Source organism: Lepidochelys kempii, chromosome 2, assembly GCF_965140265.1.
Source record: "Lepidochelys kempii isolate rLepKem1 chromosome 2, rLepKem1.hap2, whole genome shotgun sequence".
NCBI classification, from domain to species: Eukaryota; Metazoa; Chordata; order Testudines; family Cheloniidae; genus Lepidochelys; species Lepidochelys kempii.
The window spans coordinates 257,937,598-257,959,652 of NC_133257.1; the positions used below are offsets into that span (position 1 = coordinate 257,937,598).

General features: G+C 47.2%; 1 protein-coding gene across 1 annotated transcript; it reads right to left on the reverse strand.

Annotated features, from left to right (window-relative positions):
• Positions 1-731: 731 nt before the first annotated feature.
• SLC22A13 (solute carrier family 22 member 13) lies at positions 732-20,055 on the reverse strand. The gene is given in 15 exon segments (XM_073329680.1): positions 732-1,010; positions 1,012-1,057; positions 1,511-1,605; positions 2,310-2,322; positions 7,395-7,449; positions 7,452-7,497; positions 7,896-8,069; positions 8,289-8,350; positions 8,413-8,701; positions 12,405-12,588; positions 14,424-14,545; positions 17,372-17,436; positions 18,282-18,326; positions 19,117-19,242; positions 19,980-20,055. Coding segments are annotated over 15 exon segments (1,515 nt in total). The 3' UTR covers positions 732-893.
• Positions 20,056-22,055: the final 2,000 nt, after the last annotated feature.

The window sequence follows — 22,055 nt, forward strand, 5'->3', positions numbered from 1 at the left end:
ATAAGGGCAGAGTTTTCCCCCAAGATGTGGGCTTGACATACCCAGACTGACACACCCAATGAAAGAACAACAGACAAACAGGAACTGGGTTGTTGTAGGGGTTCCTTTAACTTTCTATTCCTGAGGGGAATCTTTTTTGTTGTCAGTATTGTTTCAGACATATTTGCTGACAGGTATTTTGAAGTAAATTACCAAACTAATTGAAAGTGGTGTGATTATATTGTGTTATTTTGACAAATAAAATAAGCAAAATTTTAAAATACTGTGCATAGAATTTTTAATTTTTTAGTGCAGAATTTTTAATTTTTTGGCCAAAATTCCCCCAGGAGAAATGACTTGCAGGACTTTTAAGGACCAGTGCGGTCATGGAGCATCAGCAAATGGCACATCATATGAACACAGCCTCTGAAGTTCTCTCTCCTCTTTTGGCAAACAGGAAAAAATATTAGGAGCTCCTCTGAGCACAACATGAATTCACAAGTGAGGATTGGTTTGCTCATATGAGATTTGAGAATATTAGGATAATTCTGTTTCTGGGGGAGATTTAAAAAAATTCTTAAGGAATTTAGACACCGCAGTCCCACTGACTTGCGACATGTGCACCTAAATCCATTAGGTGCTTTTTAAAATCTCCCCCCTGTATTTTGGGGTGTTTGCTAGAAGACAGAAGGAGAAATTCCCCCAAGAGTTTCTTACCAAAAAAACCTTATTTTACGGTCTAAATAACACTGAAACAATAAGGCCTGAAACTGGATGTTCAGTCCTGGAACACAGTAAAGCGTTATTCACAGGCAGCACAAGAGTCATTAAAAACATTTTAAAGCTATTTATCCACTTATATAAATATTTATCTCTGTTTTACCCCCCAAAAAATTGGTCTCTGAATCTTACACTTATATATATTTTGTAAATACCCCCGTCTCAGGATTTATGACCTGATCAAGCAGTTCTGGAGAGATGGTCCGTTTAGTCACAGATGCTGCTTTTGAATCAATTTTTTGGCTTCCTTTACCTTCTCTTTTGTGTCAGGAGCCACCGAGCAGATTCTGGAAGGACCCTACAAAGCAAGTGAATTCCAAAGAGTTCTTTGCTATCAAAATCCCAGTTACTCACTTAACTTCATCCACTTGATGCATCTTCCATAGCAGTAAAATCTATCCGATGATGTGTGTTTACTATGGGAGATGTAATTCTTCTGAGGTGCTATGGTTTGGGTGTGTGTATATGGGTTGTTTAGTTTCAATAGAAATAATGTTACTGTCATGCCAAGATTTTCAAATCTTGGTGCCTAAAGTTAGGCACCTACATAAAAGTGGCTGATAGCCAAAAATGCTGGGGGCCCAGCAGATCCCATTAACTATGTATAAACCTTTACAAGATATGGGCTATATTGGGAAAGAGCCAACCCTGCAATAAGTAGTTGAATCCACCCTGTAAAGCCCGTGTATAACCTGGATCACAAATAACACTGCAATGCTTGAGAAGAGCTCTCTGGCAAATGCATGCTTACCATATGTAAAAGAAAAGACAAAATACAGGGGCAGGTCCAGCAAACTGCAGCAACCTCTAGTTGCGAACACCATAAGCTAAGCCAGCCAAAACCATCTGTCCAACGGAAAAGCAGAAGTGGGTAACAATTACTGCATGTGACCAGTAGGGGACTCCAACCCATTCAATACCTAGAGACATTAACGCAGATTGAACTGCTGAGAATCCTAATGATTCAGCACCTTTAAAGGATTTTTTTTCTATTCTAAACTAGATCAGCTTTCATTTGGGGAGTGCTATCTAGTAGCTAGAGCAAAGGCTCTGAGGTCAGTACTCTGGGGTTTGGCACTAGGTGACCGTAGATAAATCACATACACCCAGGCTTTCAGAACTGACTAGTGACTTTAGGGGCTTCCATTTCTGACTGTCCAATCAGAGTCATCTTAAAGGGGTCCGATTTTAAGAAACTGTGTGCTTGGCACTTTTTGAAACTCAGGCCTCTTTAAGTTGACTCTTATTGGGCACTCAAGATTCATTGGTCCCTTTTGAAAATTTCTGCCATAATTTCTGGACCTCAGTTTACACATCTGTAAAATGGGTATAAATAATAATTCGCTGCCTCTCAGTACTGCTGAGAGGTTTGACTAAAGAACTTTTGTGACTCTCCAGGGAAAAGTGCTCCATACATGTAAAGTACATTGATAAGAGAGGGGCTTTCCTGTCTGTGTGTAGCCAGTGATCTTAGAGATACGATAGCTAATAGCCACTCATGGGAGATACTCAGGAGTGCAAGTACGGCTGTACCCTCTGGTGCCCCATACCTGCAAGAGATTTCTAGCCAGTACAGGGTACAAGAAAGACGTGGGGCCACCAGATGGCCCCACACTGGCAGCTCCGGCCCCAAACCCACAGAGCTGCGTAGCCCCACCAGAGGACATGGCTGGAGGGGCAGGGCTGCGCTCTGCTCCTTTCCCCTCTGCTGCAGCCAGGAAAGGAGCAGAACACAGCTAGGGCATTTGATGGGAAGGAAGTGGCTTCCCCAGCATCTGTGAATAAGCACATGAATGGGAGGAAAGAGGGTCTCCACCCATTCCCACAGGGGAGGTGTGAATCACACGGGCTCAAGTGTAATCTCCCTGAGGCCAAAGTCGGTGCCCAAAGAAGCCAGTTCACTGCCTGCTCTTATCAAGGAGATTCAGGCAGAGCTGAGCATTACTGTGGCTGAAACTGAGGCACAGCGGAGGCGTGCTGTGTATCACCTTCCATCCAAGACGTGATCGTTCCCCTCTATTCGACATTGGTGAGGCCTCATCTGGAGTACTGTGTCCAGTTTTGGGCCCCACACTTCAAGAAGGATGTGGATAAATTGGAGAGAGTCCAGCGAAGGGCAACAAAAATGATTAGGGGACTGGAACACATGAGTTATGAAGACAGGCTGAGGGAACTGGGATTGTTTAGCCTGCAGAAGAGAAGAATGAGGGGGGATTTGATAGCTGCTTTCAACTACCTGAAAGGGGGTTCCAAAGAGGATGGCTCTAGACTGTTCTCAATGGTAGCAGATGACAGAACGAGGAGTAATGGTCTCAAGTTGCAGTGGGGGAGGTTTAGATTGGATATTAGGAAAAACTTTTTCACTAAGAGGGTGGTGAAACACTGGAATGCGTTACCTAGGGAGGTGGTAGAATCTCCTTCCTTAGAGGTTTTTAAGGTCAGGCTTGACAAAGCCCTGGCTGGGATGATTTAACTGGGAATTGGTCCTGCTTTGAGCAGGGGGTTGGACTAGATGACCTTCTGGGGTCCCTTCCAACCCTGATATTCTATGATTCTATGATTCTAAGAGTGGGGAAACTGAGACAGTTAATGAGTACTGCCAAATATAGAATACCCGTCCAACTGCCCAAGATAGAAGTAAAGCAGATGCTTGGGAGAATGCTGAGAATGGCTGTAGGCCTGTCACTTGAAAGATGCTGCACATAGAGAGACTGGGGGAGACAGATAGGGCAAAGGGACAGTTCACCCCAGAGCCATAACAACACTAATTTAAAATGAGAGAGATGCATATTGTCAGTGAAGAAATACTGCATGACTGAGATTTCAAATTCTGAGTCAGAAATGTGGCTTCTCACAGTTTTTCTGTGTTGGCAGAACATACCGAATGCAAGTTCCCTGCCATTTCACAATCTGTGGGTCTGCAAAACACTCCAGTATAAAATAAATGCTACGCTAATTATATACAGAAGTAAATCACCAAGAAATTAAGTACCTTAAATATTAGAAGAAGAATTAACAATCGAAGTACTAGGTTTCAGAGTAGCAGCAGCGTTAGTCTGTATTCACAAAAAGAAAAGGAGTACTTGTGGCACCTTAGAGACTAACCAATTTATTTATGCTCAGATAAATTGGTTAGTCTCTAAGGTGCCACAAGTAATCAAAGTACTAGTCATCATCCTGGTAATTTATGGGTACACACTAGGGACCCTATCCACGGATGCAGATCCTGGCAGAAGGCTCCGAACAGCGGACAATCCAGCTGGGGAGGATGTGGTTGTAAGCAGTCTGTTGCAGGGGGTGGGAGGGCTGGAGCAGGGGAGCAGTGCCTCAGTAGCTGGCAGGGCTTAGCAGAGAAGGAGAATGACCAGCCTGACTAGGAAATGTTCACTAAATCCGATTCATTCTTAACAGCACAATATGTATGCTAACAAAGGCTTTGTTTAAGCTTGTTGGCATATGTATTGCTGTTTTACATTGATCAGGACCAAGTCAAAGACGCAGTTGTAAAATTTTAAGATGGGTAAGGAGGGTGTTGGAGACAGGGAGAGTGTGGGGGCCCGGGCTGGGGTGGGGAGGAGTCACATGGAGGGTCACGTGGGGAGGTCACGTGCCCCCCTTTGTGTCCCTCCCATGAGTGCAGTACCAGCGAGAAGTGATTTCTACTTGCACCGCTGGAGATACTAATGACAAACCGAGCACAAATAAACCAATATTTCACATTCTCCAACTCACTGAACCTGCTCCTATGCTTTCTGCCTACCTCCCACCAAATATGTAAATACCCAGGCCGGATTCTCCTCTTTCCTTCACTGGTGTCACTCACCTGACTTTAATGTGATTACTCCTGATTTACCCCAGCGTGAGAGGAAGATCAGGCCCACTGTATTTCGAGCTACATTAATTTGGTAGTCAATTTTTAACGCCATGTAACATGTAATTGCACCGAGCGTTTGTCCCTGGAGTCTTTTCATTGCCTTTTGTCAGACCAAATATCCTGTGTAGCTAAAAGATCGAGCAGTGAGAGAGTCTTACCTAAAGCCAGGGCTCCTGTGAAGATTCCAGATGCAGCAGCACCCACAAGACATCTCAAGACGACGTAGACATAGAAATTTGGCACAAAAGCTGCTCCAACACCAAATGCCCCCTTATAAGCATGGGGAGCAAAATGATGGGATGCCGCCCAATCCTAGGGGAGGAAACATTTTCGTAAATCTCTGAGGCTACTAGCAGCTTTCACTCCTAATACAGCAGGTAAGGCACCTGGAAAATGTAGTGATAGTCATCAGTGTCAGAACTTGGCTGGACACGCTAGTTGGTTGATATAGGGCTTAAATAATGTTAAGATTGGAATCCTGTCACATCCGAGTTCTGGCCAAGATGATCAGAAGAGAAGTGACTTTGGGTGCCCAAAGTGGTACACCTTTAAACGGCCCCTTTAAGGTGTGTCAAGCTGGTCACGGAAAACTTGAGGCACTGGAGGAAGTGGGGCCTGGGGGACAGAGCATTGGACTGGCAATCAGGAGCTCTACGTTCTATTCCTGGTTTCAGAGTAACAGCTGTGTTAGTCTGTATTTGCAAAAAGAAAAGGAGTACTTGTGGCACCTTAGAGACTAACCAATTTATTTGAGCATAAGCTTTCGTGAGCTACTGCTCACTTCATCCTGAACTCTGTGACAGGCAGGATGACCTTGGGCAAGTCACTTTCCCAGTCTATATAAAATGGGGAAAATGATCCATAGTTTATATTTACAACACCATCCTCTCCATCAGAAACACATTCACTTCATCCCACTTCTGAGCTCCCCTCTGTGTCGCCTTGTCTTAGAGAAGCTAAACTCTTTAGGGCAGGGGCTGATTTTTATTTTTATGGCAAAGTACACCTTCACCAGTAAATAATAATAAAACTTATGGTAGGTTCTGAACCCCATTCTAAACATAACAAAGGGCCAGATCAGTGAGCACTTTGCCTGCTTTGGGTAGGACAGGAACACAAGTAGAAGAACGGGGATGAGGAAGAATGAGCAGCAGGGAATTGTGAGGAGACAAGGGAGACTGAGGTGTTGGGGGCTGGGGTAGGAAGAAATTCAGAGAATGCCCTCCCCCAGCAGTGGCTAAACAAGGCCCCAAGGGCCCTGGTGCAAGAATAGGTTGGGGGCTCCATTTCCATTTCTAAAATCCATCCCAGTCCAGCTTCCCGCACTCTTGGAGATCTCTCCACAGCCCCAATCCAGCCCTCCGGTCCCCCACCACCTGCCTAGCTCCCCCACAGCCCCAATCCAGCCCTCCCCTCTCCCACTTCCTGCCTAGCTCCCCCACAGCCCCAATCCAGCCCTCCCCTCCTCCACTTCCTCCCTAGCTCCCCCACGGCCCCAATCCAGCCCTCCCATCCCCCACCTCCTCCCTAGCTCCCACACAGCCCCAATCCAGCCCTCCCATCCCCCACCTCCTCCCTAGTTCTCCCACAGCCCCAATCCAGCCCTCCCATTGCCCCAATCCTTCCTAGCTCCCCCACAGCCCCAATCCATCCTTCCCGTCCCCTCTATCCTGCCTAGCTCCCCCATGGCCCCATTCTAGCCCTCCTGTCCCCACCTCCTGCTTATCTCCCCCACTGCCCTAATGCAGCCCTCCCAGCCCCCCAATCCTGCCTAGCTCCCCCACACCCAATCCAGCCCTCCGGTCCCTCAACTCCTGTCTACCTCCCCTACAGCCCCAATCCATCTCTCCCATCCCCCCAATCCTGCCTAGCTCCCCAGAGCCCCAGTCCATCCCTCCCATCCTCATGTTCCTGCCAAGCTCCCCCACAGCCCCAGTTCATCCCTCCCATCCCCCTCGGCCATAATCCAGCCCTCCCATCCCCCACCTCCAGCCTAACTCCCCTACGGTCCCAATCCATCTCTCCCATCCCCGCAATCCTGCCTAGTTCCCCATGAGCCCTAATCCATTCCTCCTGTCCCCCACCTCCTTCCTAGCTCCCCCACAGTGCCAATCCAGCCCTCCCATCTCCCATAGTCCCAATCCAGCCCTCCCATCCCATACCTCATGCCGAGCTTCTCTCTAGATCCTTCATGCCCCCCTCAGCCACACTCTCCAGCCTCCTTCAGTCTAGCTGTCAGCTCCCCCAGTCCCAATCCACTCAGCCTCCCAGGCCCTTTTAGCTGCCTTTCTGGCCCCCATTTCCCTGATCTGCCCTCCCCCCAGCCCCATTTCAGGCCTTCACAAGCCTTCCCCAAGATCCCCCAACTTGGCCTTCTTCAGCTTCATTCCATTACCCTCCACACACCCACAGCCTCCCATGCTCTGATCCAGAACCCCTGAGTCCCGCTCCAACCCCCCTTCCCCAATCCAGCCCTGCAGCTCCACCCAGTTCGGTTTCAACCCTCCTTTCCCACTCCCCCCACACCCTACCTCCCCACGCACAGTAGCTGATGCTTAGACCTTTCACTCCATCTCTGGAGAAGCCACATCTAGCCTACAGGGCACATCAGTGTCAGGGCCTAGAGGTCTGGGCTCCAGTGCTCTAACATCAGCCTTCACCCCAGCCCTGTGGCAGCGAGGCTCCATGCAATACGCCCCCAAGCGAGGTTAAGTTGCTGACTTTGCACAGGTAACTGCAAGTAGATTTTCTCTGTGTTTACCTGTCACTTAAGAAACCAAAGACCATGGCTCCAAGGAGAAGTCCCACCATGTAAATGATTGGGAGATGTCATGTAGCTCTTTTTGGTCACATACCAGGTCAAACTGAAAGAAGGAAACAAAGTAGGTTTCGTTTTAGAGGGGTTTTATTTTGATGGCTGGATTCATGACTTGCTAGCAGCACATATGTTCCCAGAGGGAACTGGAGATTAAGGTACACTGCCTATAAATCCAAACCACCATTCATTCACCTACTATAGCTGAACCACGGGTAGCCGTGCCCATGAGAGCTTTAATCTAGCTAACATAGGTAACAATAGCAGTGAAGATGGGGCAGCATGGACCCTCAGCAACACAAGTACATATCCAGGTTCCCCCAGGGTCTTGTACTGCAGCTCCTAGTCCATGCCACCACTTCTGCTACGCGCACTAGTCAGAGTAAAGCCAGTGCAGGCATGCTTACCCACGCTACAATTACACCCTCATTTGCAGTGTAGACGCACCCTAAGTGCCTTGCACTGGGTCAAACCAGATATTTGCAGTAGAGGAGGAACTGTAGCTAGATCCCCCATGGTCCAGAAGTGCTCTAACCACTGGACAATGCTTCCTCTCTCCTTTCTGCCTGGCTGCTCGCAAGCTGCAAACACTAATGGCTGGTCCACACCTAATAGCTGCACCTGTTTAACAAAAAATTGGCATTTAAAATGACCAGACTAAGCTAAATCAATATAAGTCAACTGTAAAGCAATCTATGTGCATCCACACGGTTGGGCTGGTTTAAACTGATTTAAAATCCAGCATATCCATTATGTGTAGACAATCCCCAGTGTGTGTGTACACTTTCAGATCAGCATGATCCTTAGCAATAAATATAGACTCAAAATGCAGTTACAAACCTGAGTCACCAAACCCAAAACACTGGGTTTTGTCCTGAAGAATAGACCCACCCCTCTTGGCACTTCTAAGTGACATTAAGGCCGTATTCTCCGATGGAGTCAATATCCCAATTCACAGGAGTTTACATGAGGCATTCTTCATAAGATCCCTGTGTGTTCCTAGGGATATTTAGCTTCAGCAGCTGTTCCTCAGTCAGGTTTGGGCTAATGGCATAGATCCAGCTTGTCTTAGAGTGATGAGGCACATCCGGAACCAGGAACACTTGGCCAAACATGGGAAAAGTCATTAGAAAGTTTGCAAGGCTGAGCATCAGCACCAGACATTTTTGAAATGGTCCCAAATCTCCTATTTTGTTGATAATATCTTCAAAGTCTGTCGTTTGCTTGTCCAGTGGTGCAGTGTAGCATGGAAGCTTTTTTTATATGGGCTGAAGTTAATGTTTAAAGCCAATGTGAGTCCAAAAAATAATCAGCTAAGACAACATGAAATGTTGTTGCATGCTCCATGCTTATGTCAGCCTAATGAATTATTTTTTTAATCTTCAAGCATGTACTTCGAAACCCACTAATTACTTTCCACACTCCAGACTTCACGTGCAATAGTAAAGGATCTGTTAGCATTTCCACAGCAAATAAAACCAAGACACACAGAAGTTTCACTTGTCATGACTAACTGGCTTCTGAAGGCAGAAGCCTCAGCAAAATGGATGCAACCGGAAAGCATTGGTTGGGATTTTCAAAGCAGAGCAGGGGATTTAGCCACACATGTGTGGGAGCTTGGATCTAGGCCTTTTTGGGGTCTAACACTGATGTAATTCTAAAGGTTTAAGAGGAGAAAGGAAGGGAAGTCTAGACATTAGGCACTAGCCTAGGACGTGTGAAACCTGGGTTCAAGGCCCTGCTCCGCCACAGAATTCCTGTGTCTCAGGGCAAGTCTACAGTACCAATGCAGCTGTGCCACTGTAGGGTGTCTGGAGAAGACACGTTATGCCAATGGGAGAGGCGGAAGCTATGTTTGTGGAAGAGTGTCTCCCGCCAGCATAGCACGGTGTGGACACTGCTCCGTGTCTAGTTGGCAGCCGGTATCAAGCGGAGTGCCCCAGGGGTCAGTCCTGGGGCCGGTTTTGTTCAATATCTTCATTAATGATCTGGAGGATGGCGTGGATTGCACCCTCAGCAAGCTTGCAGATGACACTAAACTGGGAGGAGTGGTAGATACGCTGGAGGGTAGGGATAGGATACAGAGGAACCTAGACAAATTAGAGGATTGGACCAAAAGAAATCTGATGAGGTTCGACAAGGACAAGTGCAGAGTCCTGCACTTAGGACAGAAGAATCCCATGCACCGCTACAGACTAGGGACCAAATGGCTAGGCAGCAGTTCTGCAGAAAAGGACCCAGGGGTTATGGTGGACTAGAAGCTGGATATGAGTCAGCAGTGTGCCCTCGTTGCCAAGTCGACTAAACGGCATTTTGGGCTGAATAAGTAGGGGCATTGCCAGCAGATCGAGGGAAGTGATCATTCCCCTCTGTTCAACATTGGTGAGGCCTCATCTGGAGTATTGTGTCCAGTTTTGGACCCCACACTACAAGGAGGATGTGGAAAAATTGGAGAGTGTCCAGCAGAGGGCAACAAAAATTATTAGGGACTGGAACACAAGACTTATGAGGAGAGCCTAAGGGAACTGGGATTGTTTAGTTTGCAGAAGAGAAGAATGAGGGGGGATTTGATAGCTGCTTTCAACTACCTGAAGGGGGGTTCCAAAGAAGATGGATCTAGACTGTTCTCAGTTGTAGCAGATGACAGAACGAGGAGTAATGGTGTCAAATTGCAGTGGAGGAGGTTTAGGTTGGATGTTAGGAAAAACTTTTTCCCTAGGAGGGTGGTGAAGCACTAGAATGGGTTGTCTAGGGTGGTGGTGGAATCTCCTTCCTTAGAGGTTTTCAAGGTCAGGCTTGACAAAGCCCTGGCTGGGATGATTTAGCTGGGGATTGGTCCTGCTTTGAGCAGGGGGTTGGATTAGATGACCTCTTGAGGTCCCTTCTAACCCTGGTATTCTATAAGTCTGATTTATTAGCCCAATTAGAATCTGGTTCCCCCATAGATGTCCTGGATCTGCAGAATGAACAGGAGGGAAAACTTATTTTTGGCATTGAAGTCAGCAAATACAACTTGAGACACACACAGGGAGTCAAACCATGGGTAAGAAGGCATCAGTTGTACACAGTCACTTGTCAGACTAGAACCACACTTTACAGAATCCCCAAGGTTTCCAGTGCAACTTCAGCCAATGGCCAAGATCAACATTTATTAGGTGATCAACTGCAGCCACTCCCTGGGATGAGAGCTTGAGATAAGTTACACTGTAATACGCTCTAGGAGCCAGATAGAGAGGTGCAGTGAATCATCCACGGGAAGTCAGCAGAGTTCTGTCAGCCACCAACTTCACTGGATTTACACTAGCGTCAAATTTAGCTCGTGATGCTTCAGAGGGAGATTTTCAAAGGTACAAATAAGAATTATCCCTCAATTCCAATGAACTTTCAGTGGGAGCTGGGTGCAAAACTGTCCTGTGTGTCTTCGAAAATCTTTCCTATTATGTTCTTTTTTCTTATTTTTATGATTATTTATTATTTGTTATTATAGTAGCACCTAGGAGCCCTAGTCATGGACGAGGTGCTGTACAAACACAGAACAAAGTGACAGTCCCTGCCCCACAGACCATACAATCTAAGTACAAGACAAGAGAAAAACAGTGGAGCACAAGGAAACAGTGAGACAATATTGTGTAAACAGACCAGACAGAAACAGGGTGGGAAACAGGGTAGAATATACAAGCAGAGAGATCAATGTGCTGGTGGCTAATTGCACATTAGTGTCACAATTTTGGGGGGGGGGGGTGAGGGTTACATAGGAGGTGATTTGCTCCATGAAAAGAAAAGGGAAGGGAATGGGGAGATGGGACCATGCAGGGGTGGAGAGGCATAAGAATGGCCAAAATGGGTCAAGACCAAATGGTCCATCTAGCCCAGTATCCTGTCTTCCGACAGTGGCCAATGCCAGGTGCCCCTGAGGGAATGAACAGACCAGGCACTCATCAAGTGATCCATCCCCTGTCGTCCACTCCCAGCTTCTGGCAAACAGAGGCAGATGTGGAGTAAAGGTGAGGTGAAGAGACTGAGGAGGGATGGGGAGAGTCGAAGCAAACAGCCAGTCAGCACAGAGCAGCGTTAGTCAGAGAACAGTCATACCATTTTGGCTAGAATATCCAGAAGTCAGAAGTCCCCTGCTTGGGTCCTAGGGCACCTGGAGCGAGGGGGTCTGCAGAGTTCTGGGTCCAGAGAGCTGCTGTGGGAGGTGGTAGCCCCTTTTAGTTTAGTTAACTAGCACGGGGTATTCAGATTTTCTAATCTACCTACCCAGATGCCAGCAGGCTATTGTCGCTACTCAAATCTCGGGCTCTGCCACAAACCCCAAGCACTGGCGAAGGCTGAAGGAAGCATGAATCGCACCAGCCTGTTTCAGTCCCTTTGAAAAGCACTAGAACGGAACTATGGCATCAGCGAGTTCAACAGAAATTTGTAACCGGTTTCCTTGCATTTTGTACAGTGCTGAGCACACTGCCGGCACTTCCAGAACAACAACAAGAGAAGGCAGTGAGATCACAGGCAACAGGAGAGAAAAGAAGAGGAAAAAACAAGGAGGGTGGGAGGAAAAGAAAAACACTGCCAGCCCTTTATAACTCCTCCTCGGCCTGCAAGAGGGAAACGTCTCCTTGACAGGCACACCATGTTGTTCCATGGAGCTTGCCTGTGAGACCAGGGGGATTTTAAAGAACCAGGAATGTAAAAAGAGAAGAAAGTAACACTAAGAAAATCCAGAAATTGGTCAGGAATGGAGCCATGTGGGCGGCATCTCTGGAGAAGGTGGCTCAGGCATTGAAATCAAGTGTTAGGAGCCAACAGAGCGGGCCCTAGTCAGCTGAGCTATAGAAGGAAGGAAAATGGAGTACAAAGGAACGTGTCTGGGACTCGACTGCTCCAGGCACCAGGTAGGTTGGGCTGCACTCCAGGGACTTGCCGTGTACCTTTTGGGATGCTGGTGATAAGACACACGGCTCGGCCCAGGAGCAGAAAGAAGCCCTGGCATTTCTTCCTCCCAAACCACTGCAGCAGGAAGATACAGCCGAAGCGAGCTGGTATTTCAACAGCTCCGAACACAAGCTGCATCCGGTAAATGTCCAAGCCAAAACTCCCCACGTTAAGGCTCAGGCCATAGTACACCAGGCTGTTCACAAACCTGAATGCAAAGCAGAGCAGAGTGCATACATCTCCAGGAGTGTGGTTAGCTTTAGGTGACCCCTGTTTCCATGGGGAGGAGAAACATCCACTACTTATGCTACAGAGTAAGTACTCCATGAAAGCCAAGCCATGGAGTGCTGGAAGACCCAGTGAGAGAGGTAACATCAAAATGGCTGCTACTGAGCCTGTATCACTGTAAGCAAATCCTCCAGCAGCTGTGAGAATATGCCTGGGAAAGGTTCAAACAGCAAGTTGTGCTGTATATGAAAGCCACAGGGGCAAATAAACTGGAGAATGAGCAAAAGGTTGCCCTGCTCTTAACAGTAGCAGGCACAGACACCCTAGGCGTATACAATGCATTCCAGGTGGGAAAAGAGAGGAAAGCTTTGCAGAAATAAAGCAAATGTTGGAGCATCATTGTGTCATTAGAAAAAAATGTTACTTGTGAAAGATACGTGTTCAGGATGAGAACATAGAATGAAGGGAAACAATAGAGAAGTTTGTTACAGACTTGCAATGAAACAGGTCTGCCAATGTGGAATATTAAAAGATTCTCTCATTAAAGGCCAGAGTGTCCTGGGGTGTACCAATAAACAAGTCCACTAAGGAAGATGAATCTGACACGAGAAAGGGCAATATGTGTATGGCAAAGAGCAGAACAAATACAAATTAAAACCCTAGAGAAAGTCACAAAGCATATGACCCAGTAGCAGAGCTAAGCCAGCAAGGGAAAGGTTCACAGAAATTAAAATGGAAAACAGGAAACAATGCCAACGATGTGGCAACCAGCATGACCATAGGAAATACCCAGCATTTGGGCAAATGTGTGGAAACTGTAAAAAAAAAAAACCAACCATTACGCTAAAGTGTGCAGAGAAGCAGGAAAGTGCATGTATTGAATGCAGAATGGGACACCTCATATGAAGAGGAAGATCTGCCCTTATGCACAGTAATGGAGGAGGCTGCAGACTCAAAAGGGTGACTACTTAAAATGTACACAAATGGCACACGTGACATACAAGACAGGCACTGGGGCAAAAGTGAATGTAACAGAAACTGAACAGTGAGATGTAAGGAGAACATAAAAGTGGAAAATTCATAAGTGTTGTGGAAAGACTATAACGGAGGAACTAGTCCAGTGTCGGGACAGTGCACACTGACACTCAAATACAAAGGGAAAACAATAAAATAAGAGTTGTGTGGTGGTACACAGAGAAGCAACCAGTCTTGTGTCTATATACATGTGAGGTGCTTGGTCTCATCAAAGGAATATATACCACAGAGAGCCAAAGACAACACAGAACCAGGTATGAGAGTTTTAAGAGCATCATATAAAGATGTATTTACAGGAAATGGATCCCTCCCAGTAATATACAAGATGGGGTTAAGAGAAGATGTAGAAGCTGTTGAACATGCTACAAGAAAAGTTCCACAAGCTTTAAGAAAGAGGCTAGAAGAAGAGCTGGGAAACTGGAAAGTACATGGTATAATCTGGAGAATGGAAGAACCAATAAACTGGGTTCTCTCCTTTATAATCATAGGAAAAAATGGAGGGGCACCGTGGCTATGCATGTGGAGGGGCACAGTGGCTATGCAAGGAGCTGAACAGAAAAAAATAAAGAGACCACCTTTCCTTTTGCCCAAAAGAAGTGAAATATCATCTCAGGTGGCCAGAGCCAAAGTCTTCAGCAAAGATGCACCAGCAGGATTTTGGCTGATCCGCTTGGACACAGACAGCTCCAAGATCAGCACTTTCAACACACCAGTTGGCAGACACTGCTTCCTAAAACTGTCTTTTGGAATATGTTCAGCTGCAGAAGTACTTCACTGTACAATGAGCTGGATGGTCTAGAGATGTCCATGTGTACGTAGAGGACATCATCATTTGGGGAAGCACTGCCATTGAACATCAGGAACCACTGAGAAGAGTACTGGAAATTGCAAGAGCTAATAATCTTAAACCAAATAAAGCCAAATGTCAATGTTAAACAATGGACATAGTGTACTTGGTAGAGAGACTAATCTTGTCTGATGAATCATCGAGTTAGGCAATGCTGAACATGCCAAGACCTCAAGATAAGAAAGGGAATGCAAAAACTGCTGGATATGTTGAATTATGTCAGCAAGTTCATACCTAATTATGGAGCTCATCTAAGACATCTCCTCTACAATGTCACTGAATGGTCATAGATGCCTGAGCATGAAAGAGCATCCAATGATGTAAAGCACATCCTGATACCAACTAAAATGCTGCCATTTTTTGACATATTGAAAAACATCAAACTCTCCAGAGAAGCTGAGAAAGGAGGGCTGGGTCCAGGACAATTACAGGGTCACAGAACTGGTTAGTTGCTAGTCTGCTATGCATCAATGGCTATGACAACTGCAGAGAAGTAGTACGCACAAACTGAAAAGGACACCAGCTCTGGAGTGCGGAGGTACAAGATTTCATGACTTTCTTTTTGGGCGTAGCTTCAAAGCAGACACTGATGACAAACTACTGATTGCAGTACACAAAAAGGGACTTGGAGAAGTACCATCAAGGATACAGCAAAAGTACAGAAGGAAGTATGGTGTGATCCTTGAGTTCCAACCTGGATGCCACTTAGCAATGGCAGACACATCATCCTCAAGAGAGTATGCTCCATCTGTCAGTACACAGCCTGATGATCTAGAACAAACAGTAAACATACCTGTGAACGTGATAAAAGTATCACGTCTGTATCCCCAGGCATTTGAGATGACTGGGAGACAGACACAGCTAAAGATGAAACAATCTAAGCAGTGATACTAGCTATAAGCCTAGTCTCACTATAAAATGAGCTTTCAGTGATGTCAGGAGTGCTCTTGAAGGGTACACAAATGGTGGTTCCCTCAGTAATGAGAAGGAAAATGTTTGCATGAATGCACGAAGGACACCTTGGGAAGACCAAATCAAAAAGGAGAGCTAGAGAGATTGGTGTCGCTATTTTTCTCTGGCCAGAATACAAAGAAATAGTGAGCAAATGTGGAATATGTCAGACATACAGATATTCCCAGCAGCAAGAATCAATGATATTGCATAAACAACTCACAGTGCCATGGGACAAAGTCAGAATTCACATGTTCAGCCTGAGAAGACAGGATCACTTGCAAATCATGGAAACTGATCAATTTCCCAGAAGCAGTCGCACTCAAAGATACCACACAGCTGCAACAATTGTCAGGAATATTAAACCTGTATTTGCACATCATGGAATTCCAACAATAGTAAACAGAATACAGCCCTGTATTTACAGCCTATACAATACTGTAATCATCTTTCTACCAAGTATGTCTTATAAGGTATCATTTGAAAACTCATAATTTGCTGGTCAGTATTGTCCTGATAAAATATGTGTGGTAATATTGTATGTGAAGTTATAAGATTTCCCTGTATGACATTAAGGGTGCATGTTCAAAACTCACATAACAACAAACTGGTCAAACAGTTCTGTCTTGAACAAAGGAGTGTATGTTTGCCTTAATTTGTATTTAAGTATTGAACAGAGTCATCAAGCAGGAAGGGAAAACAAAGGAAGCTCAAACAGGTGGAAAAAAACAGCAGAGAACATCCTTCCACACAGATGTTGTCTCCTAGTTCCCAGCTGGAAATGTTTTTCGAAAGGGGGACAAACTATAAAAAGCAGGGGCAAACACCCCAAGAGAAACTTCTCTCTCTGACCCTGCCCATCACATTCGCTGCACCTGAGAAGATAAAAGGAAACAGCCATTGTACTCTGGGGAAAGGGTTCTGACCTGAAGAGTTTGGTCAGTAATCTCGCTGGAAGCATGTGGTGAGGAATTTTGCTTTAATCTAATATAGTTTGTTAAGTTAGGCACTAGTAAGCATTTTGTCTTTATTTTACTTGTAACTATTTCTGACTTTTATGTCTCATTACTTGCACTCACTTAAAAGCCACCTCTCTCTTTGTAGTTAATAAACTTGTTTTATTGTTCCATATAATCCAGTGTGTTTAAATTAAAGTGTCTGGGTAACGTCACTTATGATAAGCTGTTGCATATTATTTCCTTAAAGGAATAACTAACTTAATATTTCTGGACTGTCTGGGAGAGGGCTGGACAATGCAGGACATACATTTATGGGGTGATAGTCGAGGACACGGAGTGTGATGGGGTCTGGTATGGTAAAAGTCAGGGTGTGACTGGAAGGCAACAGGAACACAAACACATCTGGGAGTGGCCTGAATGCTGGTGGCTGATTGTGAGCAGTCCAGACTGGAGGCTAGAACAGCAAGGCATTGCAAGGCACCCCAGGTTACAGAGCAGGGGTAACAGCCCTGCACTGGTCTGGATTGTATCCCAGCATGTCACAATTTGCACATCATGGAATTCCAAGAACTCTGGATTTCCTGGACTTTGCTAAAATGTACACTTTTCATCGTGAGACACCAAGTCCCAGATATCCTCCTTGCCAAATGATTAGCTGAATATGGAGTATGTATAGTGAAGAACTTGCTAAAAAATAAAATAATGGATGCAAGAGATGATCCAGATTTGAGCACAATTTGGCTATAGAGCTACAATCTGGAAAGTCACCTGCTGAACTCCTCTACAACAGACGTATAAATACTCAATTACTAAATATGGGACAAAACCAAAGGATGACAAAGGTGTCAGTGATAGCAAGGAACAGACTGGGAAAAAGTTTAAGTACACAAAATATTATAACAATGGAAAAAGATATCTTCCACAGTTCCAAAATAAAGACACAGGGAATTTTGCAAAAGACGGTTACTTACCTTCTCGTAAGTGTTGTTCTTCGAGATGTGTTGTTCACGTCCATCACACATCAGGTGTGCGTGTGCTGCGTGCACGAGCATCGGAAATTTTTTCCCTTAGCGGCTCCCGTTGGGCCGGCAGGGCCCCCCGACTAGCACCACTGCACTGTGCATATATACCCCTGCCGCCCGGCCCCCTCCAGTTCTTTCTTGCAGGCGACTCTGACAGAGGGGTAGGAGGTGAAAAGGACGTGAACAACACATCTCGAAGAACAACACTTACGAGAAGGTAAGTAACCTTTTTTTCTTCAAGTGCTTGTTCACGTCAATTCCACATTAGGTGAATCACAAGCTTACCTCTGGAAGAGGGTAGGAGTCACGGAACAACTGACTGGAGGACTGCTCTGCCAACCGCCGCATCCTCTCTGGCCTGCTGGTTGACCGCGTAGTGGGTCATGGAGGTGTGCACTAAGGACCAGGTGGCTGCTCTGCAGATCTCCTGGATCAGGACCTGTGCCAGGAAAGCAGTGGAAGTCGCTTGCACCCTAGTCGAGTGGGCCGTGACCACCGGGGCCGGAACACCTGCTAGCTCATAGCACACCCGGATGCAGCTTGTTATCCAAGACGAGATCCGCTGCGCCGACACTGGGAGGCCTTTCATCCTCTCGGCTACGGCCACAAACAGCTGCGCTGATTCATGAAAGGGTTTGGTGTGCTCCAAATAGAATGCCAGCGCTCGACACGCACCTAGGGTGTGTAGGCTGCGGTGACTCGGGTCCATATGGGATTTTGGAAAAAACACCAGCAGACAAATGTCCTGGCCCAAATGGAATTAAGAGACCACCTTAGAGAGGAACTTGGGGTGTGGTCGGAGCTGCACCTTATCCCTGTGAAACACTGTATACAGTGGCTCAGAGGAGAGAGCCCTCACCTCGGACATCCTTCTGGCCGAAGTAATGGCCACCAGAAATGCCACCTTCCAGGAAAGGTGGAGAAGGGAGCAGGTAGCAAGGGGCTCGAACCAGGGGTCCCATGAGTTTAGAGAGGACCAAGTTAAGGTTCCAAGGAGGGAGTGGGGGGTGTGAGTATGGAAACATCCTCTTCAATCCTTTAGGAAACCATCCCACCATTGGGTCGGAAAACACCGAGCCCCCCAAAAACCCCAGATGGAAGGGGGAGATGGCTGCCAGGTGCACTCTAAGTGAGGACGGGGCCAGCCCCTGCTGCTTGAGGTGCAGGAGGTACTCAAGGATGGCTTGCACCAGGGCCTGGCCCAGCTGCACCTGTCGAGGCTCACACCAACAGGAGAACCTTTTCCACTTGGCCATATAGGTAGCCCTGGTAGAGGGTTTCCTACTGCCAAGTAGAACCTGCTGCACAGGAAGGGAGCACTGGCTCTCCAAGGCGTTTAGCCACAGAGCTTCCACGCCGTCAGGTGTAGTGATTGCAGGTCGCTGTGGAGAAGCCGCCCACCATCCTGCGTGATGAGGTCCCGGTGTAGGGGCAGGACTACCGGGGCCTCCACCGACATCTCTAGGAGTGTTGCGTATCAGTGCCGGGGGGCCACGCCGGGGCGATGAGGACCACCGCCACCCTGTCCCTGCGTACCTTGAGCAGGACCTTGTGTACCAAGGGGAGCGGGGGAAACGCATACATCAAGCCCCCTCTCCACGGGATCGCAAATGCATCCGCAAGTGAGCCCGGGCTGCGGCCCTGGGTGTTGTCCCTGGTGGCAAACAGGTCTACCCGGGGAAAACCCCACCTACAGAAGAGCAAAAGCAAGACATCCGCTCTGAGCGTCCACTCGTGCATGCGATACGACCTGCGGCGGTAGTCCACCAGCTCATTTCGCACCCCCGGGAGATATGACGCCTCGAGAAGAATGGCGTGGGCTATGCAAAGGTCCCAGAGGAGGAGAGCCTCATGACAGAGTGGCAAGGAACAGGCTCCACCCTGCTTGTTTATATAAACCATGGCAGTAGTGTAGTCTGTCAGAACTTTCACACTGTGACCACTCAGAGTGGCATGAAAGGTCTGGCAGGCGAGACGAACCGCCCTGAGCTCCTTCACATCGATATGGAGCGACCGCTCTGCTCCGGACCACAAGCCCTGAGTCCCCCCAGGTGGGCCCCTCAACCGAGATCTGATGCGTCCATCACCAGCGTCAGGTCTGGTTGTGGGGCAACAAAGGGGGTGCCTTCGCAAACCACAGCTTGGGACTGCCACCACCACAGGGAGTCCAGCACGTCCCTTGGGGCTGTCACTACCAAGTCCAGGGGGTCCCTGCCTGGGCGGTACACCCAAGTGAGCCACACCTGCACTGTCCTGAGTCTCAGTCAGGCATGCCCGACCACGTGTGTGCATGCTGCCATGTGGCCCAGCAGCCACAGGCAGCACCTGGCCATTGTCGTTGGAAACTGGCACAGGGAGGCCACCGCTTGCTGGATAGCCAGGAATCGGGATATCGGAAGGCTTGCCCTGGCCTGCACCGCATCCAGGACCTCCCCGATGAATTCCACTCTCTGCGTGGGCACGAGCATGGACTCGGGGACGTTGACCAGGAGCCCCAGCTCACAGAACTATCTCAGGGCCACCTCCACGTGGCCCTGCACTTCCGTTTTGGATCGACCTGCCAGGAGCCAGTCGTCGAGATATGGGTAAACCTGGACCCTCTGCCTCCGTAAGAAGGCTGCCGCCACCGCCATGCACTTTGTGAACACCCTTGGGGCCACGGCTAGACCGAAAGGGAGAAGCGCAAACTGGTAATGTTCTTGGTGAAGCGTAGGAACCGCCGACGTGCTGGGTGGATAGTGATATGAAAGTACGCCTCCTTCATGTCGAGGGCAGCATAGCCGCCTCCCAGATCCAGGGAAGGGATGACGGTGCCCAGAGAGACCATGTGGAACCAGGCCTTGACCAGGAACTTGTTGAGCCCGCGCAGGTCTAAAATGGGACAAAGGCCCCCTTTGGCCTTGGGGATGAGGAAGTACCGGGAGTAGAAACCTTTCCCTATTAAAAAACCACCTCCATGAAGGGAATAGCTTCTAGAGCTGGGAGCGCGGCTCCCTGTTGTGCACGGTCTACCCTGGCGCTTTACAGCGCTGAAACTTGCGGAGCTTAGGGGGGTGTTTTTTCTCACCCATGAGCGAGAAAGTTGCAGCGCTGGAAAGTGCCAGTGTAGACAAGCCCTTACTCAAGATTTGTAAAGCACCTTGGGATCCCAGGATGAAAGCTGCTTCAGGGTAAAACAGTCAAGAGCATGGACTTCCATGTCCCAGAGGAACTCTTGAAAAGTTTATCCACAGTGTAGAAGCACAACAGAGTTTATTAGTATTAGAACAGTGTTTGTATTTCCATTAAAAAACATTCATTTTCCAAGAGTTTACAACATGGCCAGAGGGGCTGAATCTCTGGCACGGAGGACATTAGCTAGGGAGAAAGTTACTTTAAGTTTACAAACTAACAAAGGGAAAAAATTGTTTTGGTCATTGAGTCACTGGAAACTACTTTTACAGAAGCATAGAGGAAACAGCTGTTTTGAAACAAACGGGTTTAAACAGGAGGTTACTATAGCGGGGTAATTGGTTCCCAGAAATAACATTTGTCGTGAGAATGCTCTGTGCACACGTGGCGTCTGCACTGACCCAATAAGAACAGAGTTGCTGTCCTATACGCGTGCTTCCTAACGCAACAGTGTAGTGAGCTTCCTAACACAACAACCTGAGCAGTGAGACCGGTTTCAATAGCGAGCACAAAGAGGACATTAGAAGACCAAGTGCAGTGTCACAGGGCCTGCTAAATAACTGATCAACTATTTTTTGCATTTATCCAACAGCTGGATGGGTTCTTAATTCTCATATAAATTAAGAGATGCCTTCATGGCCTGCAGCATTAGGCCATTCAGTGACAGTCTTTGCTCTGAACAACTAAGCTACTTGGATTTGGTTTCTCTGCAAACTTTTGACTGGCAAGGGACTGCACAGTTAATACTTGTCTGGTCTGAAGAGAACATTGTTTGGGAGCCTCCTCTGTCCACATTCACCTCTCCTCGCTCCTGCTACTGGGGTCTTTGCTTTTTACACAAGAAAAACAACGTGGAGAAACCACCAGGGCAGGTAAGTCCCAAATAACCATGTTGATTAAATATACCCAAATGTGAGGCCTAGCTTCATGCACCCTGCTGTTCTGGTGGCTTCTAAAACAGAAGAGATTGCGCATTACTAGAGGGCTCAAACATTATTCAAAGGGTACTCCTCTGTTCCTTTGTAATACAGCCCCATGTCCTTTATCCATTCAATGAATCTGATACTTCCTTCATCAGGGAATGCTTCTTCCTGAAGAAACCACTTCAGAATAGCCCTAAGGTTTCAAGTAAAGCTTGGACTAACTGGTCAAAGACCAACCTCTATTAAACAACTAATTTTTGCTGGCATCACTTGTGACTGCATTTCATGCCCTCTCCTTCAGGGGGAGAGACCCTGCTTATTCAATGCCTATATAAATCACAGGTTTCGGAGTAGCAGCTGTGTTCGTTTGTATTCGCAAAAAGAAAAGGAGTACTTGTGGCACCCTAGAGACTAACCAATTTAGTAGAGCATAAGCTTTCATGAGCTACAGCTCACTTCATCGGATGCATAGAATGGAACATATCCGATGAAGTGAGCTGTAGCTCACGAAAGCTCATGCTCAAATAAATTGGTTAGTC